Raw genomic sequence first — 20,381 nt, forward strand, 5'->3', positions numbered from 1 at the left:
TTAGGGTACCGGGCCACTGTAGCACCAATATACCACTATAACCACATATTTCAGTATCGGTCGTACAGTGCAACCGTCTGCCGCTGCTTCTGTTTGTTTTTCTCTGAGACACGGAATCAAGCACCCAGACTACTGGCAGACCCCAGTGATCAGACCAGCAAATAAATCCTGGTTCCTGACAACTGCTTTACAAGGACAAAACATGAAACAAACCAGAGGGTCACCACAGCCACCACCACCGTTACAACTACAGCTTCAGGGATCTTCAAATGGACCAGTAACATCATTATGGACACGTAATCTAGACCATGACACTGAATACATCCTGGACTTCTCCAACCCTACAACCATAGGACTTATCATTATATCATATCCAACCCTGCACTGACACCATTTGCAGGCTCACTCTACCCTGGAAGGGGGTCCCTCTCTGTATCACTCCTTCCCAAGGTTTCTTCCTTTTTTTTTTCTCTCTCCTAGAGTTTTTTTTGTGTGGAGTTTTTCCTTGTGTGCAGAAGGGTCAAGTGTGGGGGGTGTCAACTGTAGGGCCTGTCAAAGCCCATTGAGACATACTGTATGTGATTTTGGGCTATATAAGAAATAAATGTTGTTGTTGTTGTTGTTGTAACCCATTCCAGCCTCGTGCAGGTCTACAGTCTCGTCCCTGATGTCCTCTTGACAGCTCTTTGGTCTTGCCCATGGTGGTGGAGAGGTTGGAATGGAAGAAACTAATTCTGTGGACAGGTCCGTTCTATACACATAACAAGTTGAGATCAGGAGTATCTGTAATTGATAGATTGATTGTAATCTGTGTGCATTATGGGCACACAGCCGGTCTGTGGGAGCCAGAAGTCTAGCTCCAATACATATTTGGGATCAAATACATATTTCACTCAATGACATGCAAATCAATTTATAACTTTTATGTAACATGTTTTTTCTTGATTTTTGGTTGATATTCTCTCTTCATTAAAAATGAAATTAGAGATAAATTAGAGACTGTTCATTTTTTTGTAAGTCAGAAAACTTACAAATTCAGCAGCAGATCAAATAAGTATGTCCCCAACTGTGTGCAGAAAAGACATTCAAAATTCTTCAAACCAAATTCACCATTAAACTAACCAAGTTGTAAAAATCTGCTCTCCATTTCCAATTGTTATTTTGTACTGCTTGAAATTCCATCAATCTGTATGGCATATCAACAATTAAACTTAAGACTATACTAGGGCTGCAACAAACGATTATTTTAATAATCGATTAATGCTCCTTGAGCTGTTATAATAATAATAAAATAAAAATGGACTGACCCAAAAAACATACACATGTATGCTTTACATCTGCCAAATATAGACTTTTTTTTTTAAATAAAGTGCCACCTGAGCTGCCAGAACGATAAATAATTTATAAAAAAATAAAGAACAATACAAATCAGAAAATTTAACAGGATTTGTTTGAATGTCAGAACTTGTTCTCTACACTACACTGCAGATTGTAAAAACAATGAAGACCATGTGGTGTGGGAGAAGAGAATAGAGTGTGTAGAAAAACTCTTTCTCCCTCCCCACAAAGCACTGTATTAAACCACTCCAATTTGATGTTACCTGGCAGAAAGAGGCATGGCACAATAGAGGTTAAAAATGAACAGTTTCTAATTTATTAACACCAGTAAATAATTATTGTAGTTACATGTGAATATTGAATGTAAAAAGGTACCAAGGTTACAGAGAAAATAAAAAAGAGAAAGAGAGGGGGAGGGGGAGAGAAAGGCTCAGAAGCCTTCCGGCTTCCGATGGAAAAACCTCTGAGCAAGAGAGCCCAGAGTCTCTCCTTCCACATGTGAGCAGACCTTTATACCCCTGGCCTACAGGAAGTTGTCACTGGCCTACAGGAAGTTGTCACTGACCAATCAGAACCTGTTTTTTCTGATGTCACGCCCCCGGTGCCTCCCATTTGGGGAAGACAAAGAGGGTGGGCGGTCCTGACGGCTGATACTTCACACGTTGCCGTCAGACAAAAGGCATGTAAAACAGGGGTGCCGAATCTTCACCCACAACCGTCGATGACAAAAGGCATGTAAAACAGGGGTGTTGAATCTTCATCCACAACCGTCGACACAGGAATGTCACACCTCCCCCCTGCAGACATCTGTTATGCAAGGGAAAAGCAGGCTCCCGTGATGTCCATTCTTACAAGATGCACACACTCACAGATGCACACACTCACAAACTCACATTGACACATGCACACACTCACACACACACACTGCAAAAATGCTTTTCTAAATTAGTAGTTTTGTACTGATTTCAGTCCAAATCTCTAAAAAAATCTTACATCAAGATACATTTACTAGACACATGAAATAGCATAAGAAATGATGTCTTGTTTTCTGATAAAACATTCAAAATTAAGTGATGGTTTAAAACAAGCAAAATTATCTGCCAATGGGGTAAGAAATAATCTTAAACAGAAGTTTTAAGCATCACTTAATTTTCTCATGCCATTTTTCTTGTGTAGTAATCTTAATCATATTTGGACTGGAAACGAGACAAAATTAATAGGTTAGAAACACTTTTTTTTTTGTTGCAGTGTAGCTATACATGACAACAGATTGAAAAATGAATGGTCCAAAAAAGGCTAGTGAATAAAAACATGTCTTTAGTCTTTAATGCAAAGTGCAAAGTAACTATAGCACCCCTGCTTTACTACTGTTATTAACGAGCTAAAGCAAACTTGTCATGCCTGTCAAGCTGGATGACGGGTAAACATTTACATTTACAGCATTTATCAAACGGCCTTATCCAGAGCGACAATCAGTAGTTAAAGGGACAGTCTCCCCCTGGAGCAACTTAGGGTTAAGTGTCTTGCTCAGGGACACAATAGGCGAGTCGTCCACGCGGAGACACAGAGAACAGAACGCTGTTTCATCCCCCTCCACACCTGTAGGTGGCGCTGTAAGTACCCGTGTAGTTGTCATCCGCGGCGAGTTAAACACCAGCACCAGGGACATTACGTTCCTCACTTCAAAACGGAACAAAAGTAGGATTCTGTAGTGACTTCCCCCGCTGCTGAACTCCCTTCCTCCTCATCAAACACACGTTTCAGGTGCTGGATCATTGCCGTGGTGCTCCCGTGCCATGTTGCTTTTGCATATTTTTGCACAGATTTCTCTGCCTCCACCATGTATCGGTCCTCTACCTCCACTCGTTTTTTTTTTTATTTTTGCTCCGCGCTGTCTATGAGGCGCCAAACTCTGCTAGCATCTGTGCGCGAGAGAGACCGAGTGTGTTCACTCCGCTCCGCGCTCAAATAAAGTTTTTTTTTTTTAAATAATCAAACGTCTCCGCGTCGCGCGACATAATGAATCTATTAGGAAATTCGTTGCCAACTCTTTTAGTAATCGATTTTTATCGATTTAATATATTCGTTGTTGCAGCCCTAGACTATACAAATATTATACTTCATTTGTGTCTTTTCTAGTGTCTCTCTTTCGTTGCTCATTTCCTGACTTGAACATATTTATAAAACCAAATAACTGTCTCTAGAATATTTTTTTCTTCGCATTTGTCAATTTGTTAATGTTGTGTTTTTCCAAGTTGTTTTTTCAAAATTAATCCTGAAAAGGGAACAAAAGTCGAGGAGAGGAAAAACAAGAAGCGTTTGTGAACCCAAAAGTCTTGACATTGTGAACTGTGAACCCAAAAGTCTTGACATTGATCTCTGACCTGTCTGACCACGAGTGGAGAGGGATATGGTGAAGACAGTCATTCTATGCACATGGACATGACTTAAGAGATGGAGTATGTCATTTTTTTTACTTTTTTGGTTATTTAATTTAAATTGAGTGGAATTTCCTGTTTTTGAAATGTGTCAATAGCTTAGAAATTGTTTAGAAATGTGCCAATAACTTAGAGATTGTTTAGTAATGTGCCAGTCTTAAAAAAAAAAAAAAAAAAAAAAGGGGTAGTGGTGGCCTAGTGGTTAAGGAAGCAGTCCCGTAATCAGAAGGTTGCCGGTTCGAATCCCGATCTGCCAAGGTACCACTGAGGTGCCACTGAGCAAAGCACCGTCCCCACACACTGCTCCCCGGGCGCCTGTCATGGCTGCCCACTGCTCACTCAGGGTGATGGGTTAAATGCAGAGGACAAATTTCACTGTGTGCACTGTGTGCTGTGCTGCTGTGTATCACGTGTGACAATCACTTTCACCTTCACTTTCAGTAATTTAGAAATTGTTTAGAAATGTGCTAATAGTTGCCAGTTGCAACTGTTATGTGATAGTATTTAACATTTTTGCACACAGACACAAACATATACAGACAACTTGTCTTAAATTCTTCTTCTAATATTGTGAATAAAGATTTGGTTTCTCTCCTCCTTGTAATTTTTGTAGTAGAATGTAGTAGAAATGAAAAAGCAAGGTTTTTCAAATAATTGCATAATTATATTGACTTTATGGTAAATAAAACTGGCAGCTGTGGCAACCAGAACTTTACTGCAAATTTTAAAGTTATAACCATTTTTGTGAAAACGGTAATGATTCTAGACACTATATTTTACAATTATTAAATTCAAACTTTACGGTAACTGCAGAGAAAGATTAGTGTTATATTCTGTATTTAATATCAGTTTAACTGTAAAATGTATGGTGTCTACAGTACTGTTCCGTAATCACTCAAATGTTCTCACCGTTTATTTTACAGTAAGGTTCTGGATACCACAGCTGCCAGTTTTTTACCGTAAATTCAACGGATTTTTTTTACAGTGTATTTATGCAAGATAACTCACAATTTTATTAACTGGAATGATGCTCTAGATTAACTTTTAACTTGTTTTACTGATTATTAATATTCACTTCTTGCACATTGAGCATGTGCGCCTCCATGTCTCCATTCCTCAGCCGTGGTCGTGCAGCCCCACAGCCCGAGTGCTCCTCGGCAGGTCCACAGCACATGTCAAGTGCCATGTCATACTGCAGCAAGCCTCCGCATTCCGGGTTTCCATTGGTCCTGTGCCCCGCCTGCTTTCGACTCTCCGAGTCCAGTAGAACTGACATTGGCCACCCAGAGCCTCTATACTCTCAGACCAGCTAGCAGTGTTGAGCCAGCTCCGTGACCACCTTCAAGAGCATGAGGATACATGGCGTGCCTCCTGTCCCTGCCCCTTGATGCCTGGGAATGGGATGGCTGCAGTGCCGCGGTCCCGACTCCGCCTCCAGACATGACAGTGGAGAGGCCAGGACTGGATCTGGAGGATCCACCTTTTTGTTTGTATGTGTGTCATCCCTGTCCCTTATCCCTCAAGTCAAGGCGGAGGGGCAAGGAGGCCATAGCACCACTATTAAAGGAGTTTGGCCTTTTACCAAACTACTGAGGTGCCTGACACGGGACGTGGCCTGGCTGACGCGCTTGATGTAACAATGCTATACTAGTTGGTTCCGTTATATGCAACACAATTAAACAAATCTCAATGTCTAATACCAAAATGTCCATTTAGTTCTGCAGTTAGCTTTGCAGTAAGCTCTGCAGTTACAAGTTAGCTCTGCAGTTGGAGGTACAGCATACGTAAGCGCTGGCGTAGCGTTTGTGCAAGCGGTCAAAAAACCCTTTGCCCTTCCGTGTCAAACACAACATAGTTTGCGCTACCTTTATACCTGAATACCTGCATGCGCCACCCTGTGTTCCACCTAGGATATTACAACCTTTAACTGTGCAACATTTGGTGGCTACAACCACTGTTGGTGAGGACAGAAGAGGCACTATGACTGCCCTCAACATGCCTCCATTCCTTACAGGGGAGGTGAGGGCACTTTGTGCTTGGGGGTTCCTGCTGTATGCAGAATAAGTTTATTGTGTGTATGTGTCTGGAAATTGTTTTTACCCTGGTTACATTACATTAAAGTGTGTATTATTCATCTTATTTAGTTTGAATCTTTGGATTTTATTTAAATAAATTGCCTGATGAGAACCACCCACTGCATCAAATCCACCATGGGTATTGTTGAGAGGGAAGTTTGAGCGTGCCTTAGGGTGCGATATTTAACCACCCTGGACGAGACTTACTTTGTATTTGATTATCTGGAGGGGAAAGCTAAGGATTAAATTCATTATAGGCCCAAAGAAGAGTCCTGAAAGAGTGTTTGCTATTTTGTATAAAACTTATGGTTCCATGTTGCACAACAGAAAGACTTATTTTCACGGGTACAGCAACCGGGTACAGAGTCCTTTCAAGAATTTTCAAATGTGTTGTTCCAATTAAAGGAAAAGGTAGTGAAGAACAGTTCCCATGCAATGTCTAACTCTGATGTTTTGTTAAGCGACCAGTTTGTGGAACATGTGGTTGATCCAAATTTACGTTGAGTCAGATGTTGTGGGGTAAATCTAAGACCATGTTGTTAGATATTCAGGCTGAGGCCCTACGGTAGGAGAGGGAAGGTAGGACCTGTTGGTTTCTTCAGGACTGAGTTGAAGTACCTGGGCCATGTAGTTTTTAAAGATGGGATGGCAACAAATCCTGCAAATATTTCTGCAGTTTCAGAGTGGCCTTTACCAGCCACTCTGTCGGATTTTTGGGCTTTGTGAGCTGCTTTTGTTTTATGAGCAAGGTTTTTGCAGTTGGATGTGCCATTACATCGTCTGGTGGCTCAACTGGCTAGGCACCCTTCAATAAAGGCCTTTGGAGAAATGACTAAATGGTCTGGATCAGTTCTTGTGAGCAGAGCTCTCTAGCTCTTAAATTGAAACTAACCACGGCCCCAGTGTTGGATTGTGCACACTTTTCGTCACCTTTTATTCTGTAGGCTAAGGACTGTATTGTTTCAATAACAAAAGGGTAAAATATGGCTTGTTGTCTATGCTAGTCTGTGCTGACCTGTGCTGAGAGGAACATGCCAGATTAAACTTAGATTATTTATTTGGACAAAAGTGTGTGGTTTGGACTGATAATAATCCATTGAGCCACTTGAATACCGCCAAGTTGAGGGCTACGGTGACAATCACTTCACTTTAGATACCGATCAGGGCAGATTAATACTAATGCCTTTTCTAGACAAAACCAGTCTACTCAGAAAGCATGTGAGCTGGATATAGTCCCCTCCAGAACACCACTAATTTGGTGCTTGCGGGAGGCAGAGAGGATGCCAACACTTGATATGTCTCTATCCACCATGTTCATTTCCTTACAGAAAGAGGATCCTGTGAATGTTCCCTTCAGGGTGTTCTGGCAACAGAGGAGAGACCCCAGTCAACGAGAGCAGGCATCTTTTGCAGAGCCGGTGTTGGATTTGTTTAGTCAATGGGGCACATTGTGGAGCAGGATGGCCTCTTGTTTAGGAGAGTGTACACTGTGACGGAGGACAAATGGAGACTGCCCTCAACTTTTTGCTGCCATTCTCCTGGGAAAAGCTGTAATATAATTCCTGTCAACCTGCTAAACCCATCCACACAAATTGAAAAGATGGAGAAAGTGCTGGTGATGTACAATAGAAGCACTCTACAGCCTCTGGGAAAATGTAAAGTCAAATTGCGAAACCCTAGAAACAAGATATTGTATAGAGTAGAATTCATGGTTGTTGATGAGGGACCTGCAGTGCCACTATTGGGCAGCAGGGCAGTACAGGAAATGAACCTGGTGAAAGTTCAGTATGTAAAGATCATGACTGTGGACAGTGTTGTCACAGAGGAGACTGTGAAAGTAGAAATGTGGAGCATGGATAACATCAAGAAAGCCTTTGCTGATGTGTTCCAGGAAGATGGATGTTTGGAAGCAGACCCAAAAATAATCCAGTGAAACTCCCAAAGAGAAGAGTTCCCGTCGCAATGATGGCACCACTAAAAGCAGAGCTGAGTGATCTTCAAAGAGGGATCATCATACCAGTAGACTGTAGCACAGAATGGATCAGCAGTCTTGTAATTGTCAGGAAGCCGTCAGGAAATCTGCCAGATCTATCTAGAGCAAAGGTCTTCACTGTGTGTGATGTAAAAAATGGATTTTGGCATGTGACTCTGAATGAGGAGTCAAGCTACATGACCACATTCACCACACCGTATGGCAGATATAGATGGCTGAGGATGCCAATGGGCATCAGTCCCGCACCAGAGGTGTTTCAGAGAAAACTCAGTCAAGCTTTGGAAGGGTTACAAGGTATCTATGTCATCGCTGATGACATCCTCATCACAGGAGAGGGTGAAACCTGGGAAAAAGCAAACCAGGACCATGACGATAAACTAAGAGCATTGTTGAACAGATGTAGAGAAAAGAGCATCAAACTGAACGTAGAAAAGTTTCTTACTGCAGACAGGTTCAGATTTGTCCCTGAAAAGGTACTAGCAGTCAGGGACATGCCACGTCCAGTAGATGTCAAAGGTGTCCAAAGATTTCTGGGCCTGATAAACTATCTCTCAAAGTTTTGTGATCACCTATCAGATGGCTGTGAGATTCTGAGGCAGCTAACTCATAAAGACAGTATGTGGGAATGTTCAGATGTGCATGAGCAAGCATTCACAAAGGTCAAAGAAGCCATCACCAAAGCTCCGATCCTCAAATATTATAATCCAGAAGAAACACTGACACTTCAGTGTGATGCGTCAGAGACTGGGTTAGGAGCTACTTTACTTCAGAAGGGGGTGCCGGTTGCTTATGGAAGCAGGGCAAAATGCTTAGCCATCGTCTACGGGATGGAAAAGTTCCATCAGTATATGTACGGGCGGACAGTCACTGTTCATGCCGACCATAAGCCACTGGACAATATAATAAGGAAACCCCTGCTGAATACCACAAAATGGCTGCAAAAAATGTTACTTAGACTGCAGAGATATGACATCGAGGTCACATACATCCCAGGGAAGGACGTGTTGTTTGCTGACACACTGAGCCGCTCATACTTACCTGAACATGCATCTGGGGACTCGGAGATTGAAAGCATAAACATGGTCCATAACATACATATAGCAGAAGAAAGACTCAAAGCAATCAGAGAGGAAACAAGTAGAGACAGGAAACTGCAGTCACTCATCAACGTAATTCAAGATGGTTGGCCAATGAGTAAGACAGACTTACCGAGGGACATTGCACATTACCACTCCTTCCAGGAAGAACTGAGTACCCAAAGTGGAGTTGTCTTCAGAGGAGAAAGAGTAGCCCACAATACATATCAGAAGATTTCAAAAGGTTTAGTAGACAGTGGAAATTCAAACATAAAACATCATCACCTGGATAGTCTTTAAGGTAGAGATTGTTCAGTAGGAGAACCAGATGCCCATGCACAACAACCTGTTACAACCAAAGGTAGTTCACACATAACAGGGACGGATTGAAAACAGAAAACGGCAAGCTGCATACTACAACAGACATGCAAAGGATATAAGTGCTCTGCAACAGGGAGACAGAGTCCGTATCCAGCTAGGGTAGCATACCAAAACTTGGACAAGAGCAACAGCTGTGAAACCTGTGGACCACAGATCTTATGATGTCCAGCTTGGCTCAGGGAACATTCTGAGGAAGAACCGGTGACACCTCAGAAAAGTCAGTCACAACTTCAAAAAACACAAAGCCGGCAAATGGACATAGGGACCCAATGATGGGAGCAAACCCTGACCCGACTGCACTGGTCCAAGATGAGGTGGACGAGACCCAAGGTACCCCCTAAGTCCGGCCAGGGGGGTGCTTTCACAAAGTTTTTGTCATGAAGCTACAAAGCTGGGTCCTCCGGTAGCTGGTAAGGAGGGCAGGCCCCAAAGTGCCACAGAGACCCCTGGAAGACATGAGAACCCAGAGGGTTCCCAGAGGGCCTGCATGTCCCAACGGATGCAGAAGGGGCTGGCCAGATGGTCTGGCAAATGCACCAGCCTGGGGTGCAGTGAACGGTAACTCATGTTTTTTTGTAACCGGTAATTTAACTTTTAAGTATTTTACTTAGCCTTACTACAAAACTCCCACATTACTGTGTCTCAATATGAAACCAGACATCTCCTTGATTACCAGTCAATTACCAGTCAAAAAAAAAAGAAAAGGCCTACACAATTGCCAATCCAAAATAGCAGTATTGTATCTGGGCAAAATGCAACACAACAACCAATAAAAAGGTATCCTGGAATTTTTTACGATATTCTGCTACTTCAGACAAAATCTGAAAATGTTGATGACCCCAACAATAATGCCTTCAGGTGCCTTTTGGTAAACTCTTGCCATGTGCCTTTTACTATGGAGTGGCTTTCGTCTGGCCACTCTACCATACAGGCCTGATTGGTGAATTGCTGGAGTCTCGGAGGTCTACAGTCATTTCCTTTGACTTCATGCTTGATTTGTGCTATGCCATGAACAGTCAACTGTGGGACCTTATATAGACAGGTGTGTTCCTTTCCAAATCATGTCCAGTTAATTGTTTTTGCCACAGGTGGACTCCAGTTAGGGGCACCGGTTCACTCGCCTATGAACCGGAAGACCCAGGTTCAAACCCCACTTACTACCATTGTGTCCCTGAGAAAGACACTTAACCCTAAGTTGCTCCAAGGGGGACCTGTAACTACCGATTGTAAGTCGCTCTTTATAAGGGCGTCTTTTAAATGCTGTAAAATGTAAATGTAAATGTAAAATGTAGTAGGTAAGGAAGTGGACCTGTAATTGGAAGGCTACTGATTCAAGTCCCAAACCACCAAGGTGTCACTAAGCACCGTCAACACACACTGGAGACATGGGACCAGGGCCGATGGGGGTGAGGTAAAGGAAGGAGAAGGTCTTGTGGTCCCTGGGTGTCGGCCTTGTGTGAGGTACAGGTGGAACATTGGTCAGGGTGCGCTGGCATCTGGGGTATACAGCCAGTGGTGTGTCATGTAGGAAGGGCTGTGTTAGGATGGGGGAGGAAAGATTGTCATCAGCATCTGGGACATATTTGTGTGACAGGGCATCAGCTTTAGCGTTTTTGGTGCCCAGGATGTAGGACATGGAGAACTGCTTAAAAACTTGTCATGTTATAGGCATCCTCTGGACTGATAGTAAAAAAAAAATTAATTCTGAGCGTGAACTTTTTTCCATGCCTGGGAGGTGAGCAGCAACACACTTTAAGACATAACTTGTTGTCCCCTGTGCCCAGACATATAGCCTGATATATAACAACTATGAACGCCATTATTGTCAAGCTCTTGAGACCCTGGGTCTGGTAGGCCTGTTCAGAAAACCCCTGCCTTAAACTACTCCCTACTGCCCTAACCGAATATCTTACTTTAACTTCTCAGACTCTGACAAGATGTTTCGTGCAACAAGATATCTCACATACAGCCTGCACACAGACAGATATGCAAGGGTAAGTTTAAATTAGCCATGCGATCGGTCATTGGGGTGGAATATCTCCTCTGGCTGTTGACCCCAGTAAATGTAATGTAGAATGTAATGGAAATACATCACCGCTTGAGCTCACACAACCCAACCTAAACCGATAAAATTTGAGCCTGAACTTGCCAAGATTTACAGCTCTAAGGGGAAGTATGTTGAATTACTCGGACTACTGCTTTGTGACAGGATTTTTAACATAAAATAAACATTAGGTCAAACACCGCAAATGTGTGCGATATTGTTATGTGAGCAAATCTTTAATCACATCAAATCACTTTATATGGGCTTATTCACCAGAAATTAATTAAACTCCTCCAAATATCCTAATATTTGGAAATATTTAAATAAAGTATATATATATAAAGTTCTTTCATCGTGTTTTATTTATTTGCAACAACATTTACGACATTTATCAGGCACCCTTTCCAGAGCGACTAGTTACAGGGACAGTCCCCCCGGAGCGACTGTGTTACCCACTAGGATACTACCACCCAAACAGACAAAATCCAGGTTGGCACTGTTTCATGTATTCATTTTATTTTGTCCTCGGGGTTAAAAGCAGGTGGGATTTTGGGGGAGATTTCTTCATGGCGTGGAGTTATTTAACAGGAAGGAGTTTGCTGTTGTTCTTGCATCTATCAATATATATTGATAGATAATGACTTCAAATGATGTAGATTTATGTAGAAGTATGTTGTTTTATGGGTAATGTCAATGTTTTCATCATAAATCTAAGCCGCAATCTTTTTTAAGACGATTAGCACAGGACTGCACATACTCCAGTTTGTGCCAATATTCCGTGATCTTCATGTGTACCTGAGCATTTTTTTCTTGGCAGCACCTTTTGTCTTCTTGCTCACTTTCAAGCTTTTCATTTAGCTTTTGATTTTCCCTTAATTGGTCCACAAGATTGACCTGCACTTCCTCCAATCGATGTGTACTATCCTTAAGCTTCATGTGCAGCTGAGTATTTTCTTCTTTGAGGCAGTTTTTGGCTTCCATTTCACGCTCCAGCATTTGGATATTTCTCTGTCTTTCATTTTGGTGCTCACGTTCAAGCTGTTCTCTTAACTGGTCCTTAAGATTGACCTGCACTTCCAGTTTATGCTCACAATCCTTAAGCCTCATGTGCAGCTGAGTATTTTCTTCTTTGAGGCAGTTTTTGGCTTCCATTTCACGCTCCAGCATTTGGATATTTCTCTGTCTTTCATTTTGGTGCTCACGTTCAAGCTGTTCCGTTAACTGGTCCTTAAGATTGACCTGCACTTCCAATTTATGCTCACAATCCTTAAGCCTAATGTGCAGCAGAGTATTTTCTTCTAGGAGGCACATTTTGGCTTCCAGCTCCCGTTGCACTTGGGCAATTGCCTGTCTTTGAATTTGGAGCTCATCCTCAAGCTCTTCTTTTAGCTGCTGTTCTTCCCTTAGTTGGTCCTTAAGATTGACCTGCACTTCCTTCAGTCTATGCTCACAATCTTCAAGCTTCATGTGCATCTGAATATTTTCTTCTTTGAGGCAATTTTTGGCTTCTAGCTCTTGCTGTTGCATTTGAGTATTTGCTTGTCTTTCATTTTGGAGATCACATAGAAGCTTTTCTCTTAGCTGGTGCATTTCCCTTATTTCGTTCATAAGGTTGGACTGCACTTCCTCCAGTCTATACTCACAGTCCCTAAGCTTCATGTGTAGCTGAGTATTTTCTTCATTGAGACACTTTTTGGCTTCCAGCTCTCGCCCTTGCATTTGGGTATTTGCCTGTCTTTGAATTTGGAGCTCATGTTGAAGCTCTTCTCTTAGCCTTTTCTCTACCCTTAGATTGTCCTTAAGATTGACCTGCACAATCTCGAGTGCATGCTCACAATCCTTAAGCTTTCTTTGCAGCTGAGTATTTTCTTCTTGGAGGCATCGTTTTGCGTCTTCTCTTAGCTGTTGAACTTCCCTTAATTGCTCATTAAGATTGACCAGCCCTTCCAGTCTATGCTCAAAATATTTAAGCTTCATGTGCAGCTGAGTATTTTCTTCTTTGAGGTACTTTTTGGCTTCAAGCTCTCGCTCTTGCATTTGAGTATTTGCTTGTCTTTCGTTTTGGAGCTCACATACAAGCTCTTCTCTTAGCTGGTGCCCTTCCCTTAATTCATCCATAAGATTGGACTGCACTTCCTCCAGTTTATACTCACAATCTTTAAGATCCATGTGCAGCTGTGTATGTTCTTCTTGGAGGCTTTTTTTTGCTTCCTGCTCATGTTCAAGCTCTTCCTTTAGCTTTTGCTCTTCCCTTAGGTGGTCCTTAAGATTGACCTGCATTTCCTCAAGTCTATGCTCACAATCTTTAAGCTTCATGTGCAGTTGAGTATTTTCATCTTTGAGGCACCTTTTGGCTTCCAGCTCTTGCCCTTGCATTTGGGTATTTGCCTGTCTTTCAACTTGAAGCTTATGTTCAAGCTCTTCCCTTAGCTGTTGCTCTTCCCTTAGTTGGTCCTTAAGATTGACCTGCATTTCCTCAAGTCTATGCTCACAATCTTTAAGCTTCATGTGCAGTTGAGTATTTTCATCTTTGAGGCACCTTTTGGCTTCCAGCTCTTGCCCTTGCATTTGGGTATTTGCCTGTCTTTCAACTTGAAGCTTATGTTCAAGCTCTTCCCTTAGCTGTTGCTCTTCCCTTAGTTTGTCCTTAATATTGACCTGCACAATCTCCAGTGTATGCTCACAATCCTTAAGCTTTATGTGCAGCTGAGTATTTTCTTCTTGAAGGCACCTTTTGGCCCCTTCTCTTAGCTGTTGATCTTCCCTTAATTGCTCATTAAGATTGACCAGCACTTCCAGTCTATGCTCACAATCTGTAAGCTTAATGTGCAGCTGAGTATTTTCTTCTTTGAGGCACCTTTTGGCTTCCAGCTCTCGCTCTTGCATTTGAGTATTTGCTTTTCTTTCATTTAGGAGCTCACATACAAGCTTTTCTCTTAGCTGGTGCCCTTCCCTTAATTCGTCTTTAAAAGTGGACTGCACTTCCTTCAGTTTATACTCACAATCTTTAAGCTCCATATGCAGCTGTGTATTTTTTTCTTGGAGGCTTTTTTTGGCTTCCTGCTCATGTTCAAGCTCTTCCCTTAGCTGTTGCTCTTCTCTTAGTTGGTCCTTAAGATTGACCTGCACTTCTTCAAGTCTATGCTCACAATCCTTAAGCTTCGTGTGCAGATGAGTATTTTTTTCTTTGAGGCACCTTTTGGCTTCCAGCTCTTGCCCTTGCATTTGGGTATTTGCCTGTCTTTCATTTTGGTGCTCACGTTCAAGCTCTTCCCTTAGCTGTTGCTCTTCCCTTAATTGGTCCAGAAGATTGGACTGCACTTCTTCCAGTCTATGCTTACAATCCGCAAGCTTCATGTGCAGCTGAGTATTTTCATTTTTGAGGCACCTTTTGGCTTCCAGCTCTTGCCTTTGCATTTGGGTATTTGCCTGTCTTTCAATTTGAAGCTTATGTTCAAGCTCTTCTGTTAGCTGTTGCTGTTCCCTTAATTGGTCCTTAAGACTGACCTGCACTTCTTCTAGTCTATGCTCACAATCCTTAAGCTTTCTTTTCAGCTGAGGATTTTCTTCTTGGAGGCACCTTTTGGCCTCTTCTCTTAGCTGTTGATCTTCCCTTAATTGATGATTAAGATTAACCAGCACTTCCTCCAGTCTATGCTCACAATCTTTAAGCTTCATGTGCAGCTGAGTATTTTCTTCTTTGAGGCACCATTTTGCTTTCAGCTCTTGCCTATGCATCTGGGTATTTGCCTGTCTTTCAGTTTGGAGCTTATGTTCAAGTTCTTCTCTTAGCTTTTGCTCTTCCATTAATTGATCCGTAAGATTGGACTGCACTTCCTCCAGTCTATTCTCACAATCTTTAAGATTCATGTGCAGCTGAGAATTTTCTTCTCTAAGGCCCCTTTCGGCTTCCAGCTCTCTTTGCCTTTGGGTATTGGCCTGTGTTTCATGTTGGTGCTCACGTTCAAGCTCTTCCCTTAGCTGTTGCTCTTCCCTTAATTGGTCCATAAGATTGGACTGCACTTCCTTCAGTCTATTCTCCCAATCCTTAAGATTCATGTGCAGCTGAGTATTTTCTTCTTTTAGGGACCTCTCGGATTCCAGCTCCCCTTGTATTTGGGTGTTTGCCTGTCTTTCAGTTAGGAGCTCGTGTTCAAGCTCTTCCCTTAGCTGTTGCTCTTCCCTTAATTGGTCCTTAAGATTGGACTGCACTTCATTCAGTCTATTCTCACAATCTTTAAGATTCATGTGCAGCTGAGAATTTTCTTCTTTAAGGGACCATGCGGCGTCCAGCTCCTCTTGCATTTGGTTATTTGCCTGTCTTTCATTTTGGTACTCACGTTCAAGCTCTTCCCTTAGCTGTTGCTCTTCCCTTAATTGGTCCATAAGATTGGACTGCACTTCATTCAGTCTATTCTCCCAATTTTTAAGATTCATGTGCAGCTGAGTATTTTCTTCTTTAAGGGACCTTGCGGCGTCCAGCTCCCCTTGTATTTGGGTATTTGCCTGTCTTTGAATTTGGACCTCATGTTCAAGCTCTTCTCTTAGCTGTTGCTCTTCCCTTAATTGGTTCATATAATTGGACTGCACTTCCTTCAGTCTATTTTCCCAATTCTTAAGATTCATGTGCAGCTGAGTATTTTCCTCTTTAAAGGACCTCTCGGCTTCCAGCTCACCTTGCATTTGGGTATTTGTTTGTCTTTCAATTTGAAGCTCACGTTCAAGTTCTTCCCTTAGCTGTTGCTCTTCCCTTAATTGGTCCTTAAGACTGACCTGCACTTCCAGTCTATGCTCACAGTCCTTAAGCTTTATGTGCAGCTGAGTATTTTCATCTTTGAGGCACCTTTTGGCTTCAAGCTCTTGCCTTTGCATTTGGGTATTTGCCTGTCTTTCAGATTGGAGCTTATGTTCAAGCTCTTCTCTTAGCTGTTGCTCTTCCCTTAATTGGTCCTTAAGACTGACCTGCACTTCCAGTCTATGCTCACAGTCCTTAAGCTCAATGTGCAGCTGAGTATTTTCTTCCTGGAGGCACCTTTTAGCATCCTGCTCAAAATCAAGCTCTTCTCTTAGCTGGTGCCCTTCCCTTAATTCGTTTGTAAGATTGAACTGCACTTCCTCCAGTTTATGCTCACAATCCTTAAGCTTTTCGTGCAACTGAGTATTTTCTTCTTTGAGGCACCTTTTGGCTTCCAGCTCTTGCGCTTGCATCTGGGTATTTACCTGTCTTTCTTTTTGGAGCTCACATACAAGCTCTTCCCTTAGCTGGTGCCCTTCCCTTAATTCGTCCTTAAGATTGGACTGCACTTCCTCCAGTCTATTTTCACAGTCCTTAAGCTCCATGTGCAGCTGAGTATTTTCTTCTTTAAGGCACCTTTTGGCTTCCAGCTCTTGCCCTTGCATTTGGGTATTTGCCTGTCTTTCTTTTTGGAGCTCATGTTGAAGCTCTTCCCTTAGCTGGTGCCCTTCACGTAATTCATTCATAAGATTGGACTGCACTTCCTCCAGTCTATTCTCACAATCCTTAAGCTTCATGTGTAGCTGAGTATTTTCTGCTTTCAGGCATCTTTTGGCTTTCAGCTCTTGCTCTTGCATTTGGGTATTTGCCTGTCTTTCATTTTGCAGCTCACATTCAAGCTGTTCTCTTAGCTCTTGCTCATTCCTTAATTGGTCTTGAAGATTAACTTGGACTTCCAGTGTATGCTCATAATCTTTAAGCTTCATGTGCAGCTGAGTATTTTCTTCTTTGAGGCACCTTTTGGCTTCCATCTCTTGCCCTTGCATTTGGGTATTTGCCTGTCTTTCAATTTCGAGCTCCTGTTCAAGCTCTTCTCTGAGCTGTTGCTTTTCCCTTAATTGGTCCATAAGATTGGACTGCACTTCTTCCAGTCTATTCTCATAATCCTTAAGCTTCATGTGTAGCTGAATATTATCGTCTTGAAGGCATCTTTTGGCTTCCGGGTCTTTGCAGAGCTCTTCTTTTTTATGAATCTCATTGTCTCCTGTGGCTTTTGAGGTACTTGGATGGTTGTGCAATTTATTTTTCATTTTGGATGACATTTTTTTCAACCTTTTAAATATGGGCTGGTGTTTGTCTTGTCCGTTTGTCTCATTCATTTCTATACTGAATTTACTGCTATCGGTGTTGTTCATACAGATTGTTTAAATAGGCAAAATTACTTAAGATTTTTTTCAGAAAGAATGAGTTTCTCTAAAGAACTAGTTTTGGCCAGTGAATAGACAAGAATTTCTCTATTCACTGGCCAAAACTAGTCTCAATAATTCTTCAGAATTCTATCATCTTCTTTATTGAGTAATATTTTTTCATATATTAATATATATTTAATATATTAATAATTAATAAACATGCCTGGAAGACAACTAACATTGGAATTATCGAATACAATAAAGCCCTTCAAAGGAAGAGTTTTAAACAACCATACTTTACTGGTCAAAATATTGTATTTACCCTCAATGTAGCCTTTGCTATTTGAACTGCAATTGTCTTGTCTTCTTTAATTGTTTCTGTTTGCATTTGTGTTCTGTTTTTTGATGTCCTGTTTTGTCCTGTTTTTCATGGTTCCAAAGGAATGTTGTTTCGTGTTTACTGTGTACATAATAAAGACGAAACTACATCTCACATCACATTATTGTCATTTCACTTCACTTAAACAAAAAATAAATAAACTAATGCTCTTCACCTCCCCTCACTCACAGTGTGCAGTGGCCATCATGTCTATAAATGTTTTGAGCAGATTTTTGAGTCACGTCATAGGCATCCTCAGGGCTGATAGTGACAGTCACAGGGCTGATAGTGAAAAAAATCCTGAGCATGAACTTTTTTCCATGCTTGGGAGGTGGCAGCAACACACTTTAAGACATAACTTGTTCTCCTGTGCCCAGACATATATACAGCCTGATATATAACAACCATGAACGTCATTATTGTCCGTGTATGCTCACCTGAGAGAATTTTTTGTAAAGTAATAGATAAATAGATAACAGACATGAGATGAACAAACCCGGTATAAGCCTATATTTCCAGTAGTATATTTGTGCAGAGCAGCAGAGCTCTTGAGACCCTGGGCCTGGTAGGCCTGTTCAGAAACTCATCTGTGCTTTTAACTACTTTCTTACCTGCCCTAATGCAGGTAAGATATCTCACATACTGCCTGCACACAGACAGATATGCAAGGGCAAGTTTAAATTAGCCATGTGATCGGTCATTGCGGTGGAATATATCCTTTGGCTGTTGACTCCAGCAAATGTAAGGTAGAATGTAATGGAAACACATCACCTGACAACCGCTTGAGCTCACACGACCCAACCTAAACCTAGAAAAATTCAGCCTGAACGTGAAGTGTGTTGAATTACTCGGACTACTGCTTTGTGACAGGATTTTTTGTGACTTAGACATAGCTTCAGATCAATGAGCGAACCAGATTTTATTTAATTTATTTTTGCAGCAGAGTAAATTTGGTTAGCCATCTGAACATGTGGCTACAAAAATAACATAAAATTAACATTAGGTCAAACTTAACAATTACAATATAGTTGTACACCAGCCGTATATTCTACTTGCAGATCATTTAGTATGTAGGTTACTTACCAGTTCATTTCCCCTGGCAACTCACTTCCACCTCAGATTTCCAACGTCTATGTAACGTCTTTCAGATTGGAGATTCAATGATGACATCACCGGAAATGAGTGCGGTAACGTTAAGCGAGCAAATCTTTAACCACATCAAATCATTTGATATGGGTTTATTAATCAGAAATGAAATAAACTTCTCCACATATCCTGATATTTAATTTGGATCAATTTAAATAAACTATATACATCTCTATGTTTTAGTTCTTTCATCATGTTTCATTTATTTGTAACAAAAAAAAAACAGTTTTGCAATGTTTCATGTATTCATTTTATTTTGTCTTCAGGGTTAAAGGCAGGTGGGATTTGGGGGGAGATTTCTTCATGGCTTTGAGTTATTAAACAGGAGTTTGTTGTTGTTCTTGCATCTATCAATTTATCTTGATAGATAATGACTTCAAAGGATGTAGATTTCCTTGAGTATGTTGTTTTATGGGTAATGTCGATGTTTTCATCATAAATCTAAGCCGCAATCTTTTTTAAGACGATTAGCACAGGACTGCACATACTCCTGTTTATGCCAATATTGCGTGATCTTCATGTGTACCTGAGCCTTTTTTCTTGGCAGCACCTTTTGGCTTCCAAGCTGTTGCTCTTCCTCTAATTGGTCATTAAAATTAATCAGCACTTCCTGTCTATGCTTATAATTCTTAAGCTTCATATACAGCTTTCTGTGATTTATTTATTGCTGCTGCACTTTGTCTTCTATGTCTTCTTTGTATCATGTTCTATGTTCTGCCTACGTGGGAGGGGTTTTCAAGTAAGAATTTCGTTGTGCTCTGTACACTGTACTTTGTAAATATGACAATAAACTTCAACCTCAACCTCAGCTAAGTATTTTCTTCTTGGAGGTACCCAAAAATAATCCAGTGAAACTCCCAAAGAGAAGAGTTCCCGTCGCAATGATGGCACCACTAAAAGCAGAGCTGAGTGATCTTCAAAGAGGGATCATCATACCAGTAGACTGTAGCACAGAATGGATCAGCAGTCTTGTAATTGTCAGGAAGCCGTCAGGAAATCTTAGAATATGCATAGACCCAAGGCCACTCAACAGGGCTTTCAAAAGATGTTATTTTCCTTAGCCTACAATAGATGACATTCTGCCAGATCTATCTAGAGCAAAAGTCTTCACTGTGTGTGATGTAAAAAAATGGATTTTGGCATGTGACTCTGAATGAGGAGTCAAGCTACATGACCACATTCACCACACCGTATGGCAGATATAGATGGCTGAGGATGCCAATGGGCATCAGTCCCGCACCAGAGGTGTTTCAGAGAAAACTCAGTCAAGCTTTGGAAGGGTTACAAGGTATCTATGTCATCGCTGATGACATCCTCATCACAGGAGAGGGTGAAACCTGGGAAAAAGCAAACCAGGACCATGACGA

General features: G+C 41.6%; 1 protein-coding gene across 1 annotated transcript; it reads right to left on the minus strand.

Annotated features, from left to right (window-relative positions):
* Positions 1-8,131: 8,131 nt before the first annotated feature.
* On the minus strand, positions 8,132-17,258 carry LOC114765225 (trichohyalin-like). The gene is made up of 5 exons (XM_028955303.1): positions 17,139-17,258; positions 16,717-16,730; positions 15,076-16,659; positions 12,266-13,635; positions 8,132-8,187 (listed from the first exon to the last, which is right to left on the minus strand). The coding sequence occupies exons 1-5, from the start codon at positions 17,256-17,258 to the stop codon at positions 8,132-8,134; spliced, it is 3,144 nt and encodes a 1,047-aa protein (XP_028811136.1).
* Between the last annotated feature and the right edge of the window lie 3,123 nt (positions 17,259-20,381).

The sequence above is a fragment of the Denticeps clupeoides genome, chromosome 15, assembly GCF_900700375.1.
Source record: "Denticeps clupeoides chromosome 15, fDenClu1.1, whole genome shotgun sequence".
In the NCBI taxonomy this organism is placed as follows: Eukaryota; Metazoa; Chordata; class Actinopteri; order Clupeiformes; family Denticipitidae; genus Denticeps; species Denticeps clupeoides.

Excerpts from the sequence above, each read along its gene's own strand:
- LOC114765225 (XM_028955303.1), bottom strand. The coding sequence starts at position 17,258 with ATGAAGCTTAAGGATTATGAGAATAGACTGGAAGAAGTGCAGTCCAAT. Across the intron at positions 13,636-15,075 it reads GCAAATACCCAGATGCATAG|ACTTGAGGAAATGCAGGTCA; the intron begins GCAAGAGCTGAA and ends TTGTGAGCATAG. Across the intron at positions 8,188-12,265 it reads GCACATGAAGCTTAAGGATA|GTTTCACCCTCTCCTGTGAT; the intron begins GTACACATCGAT and ends GCTTTTTCCCAG.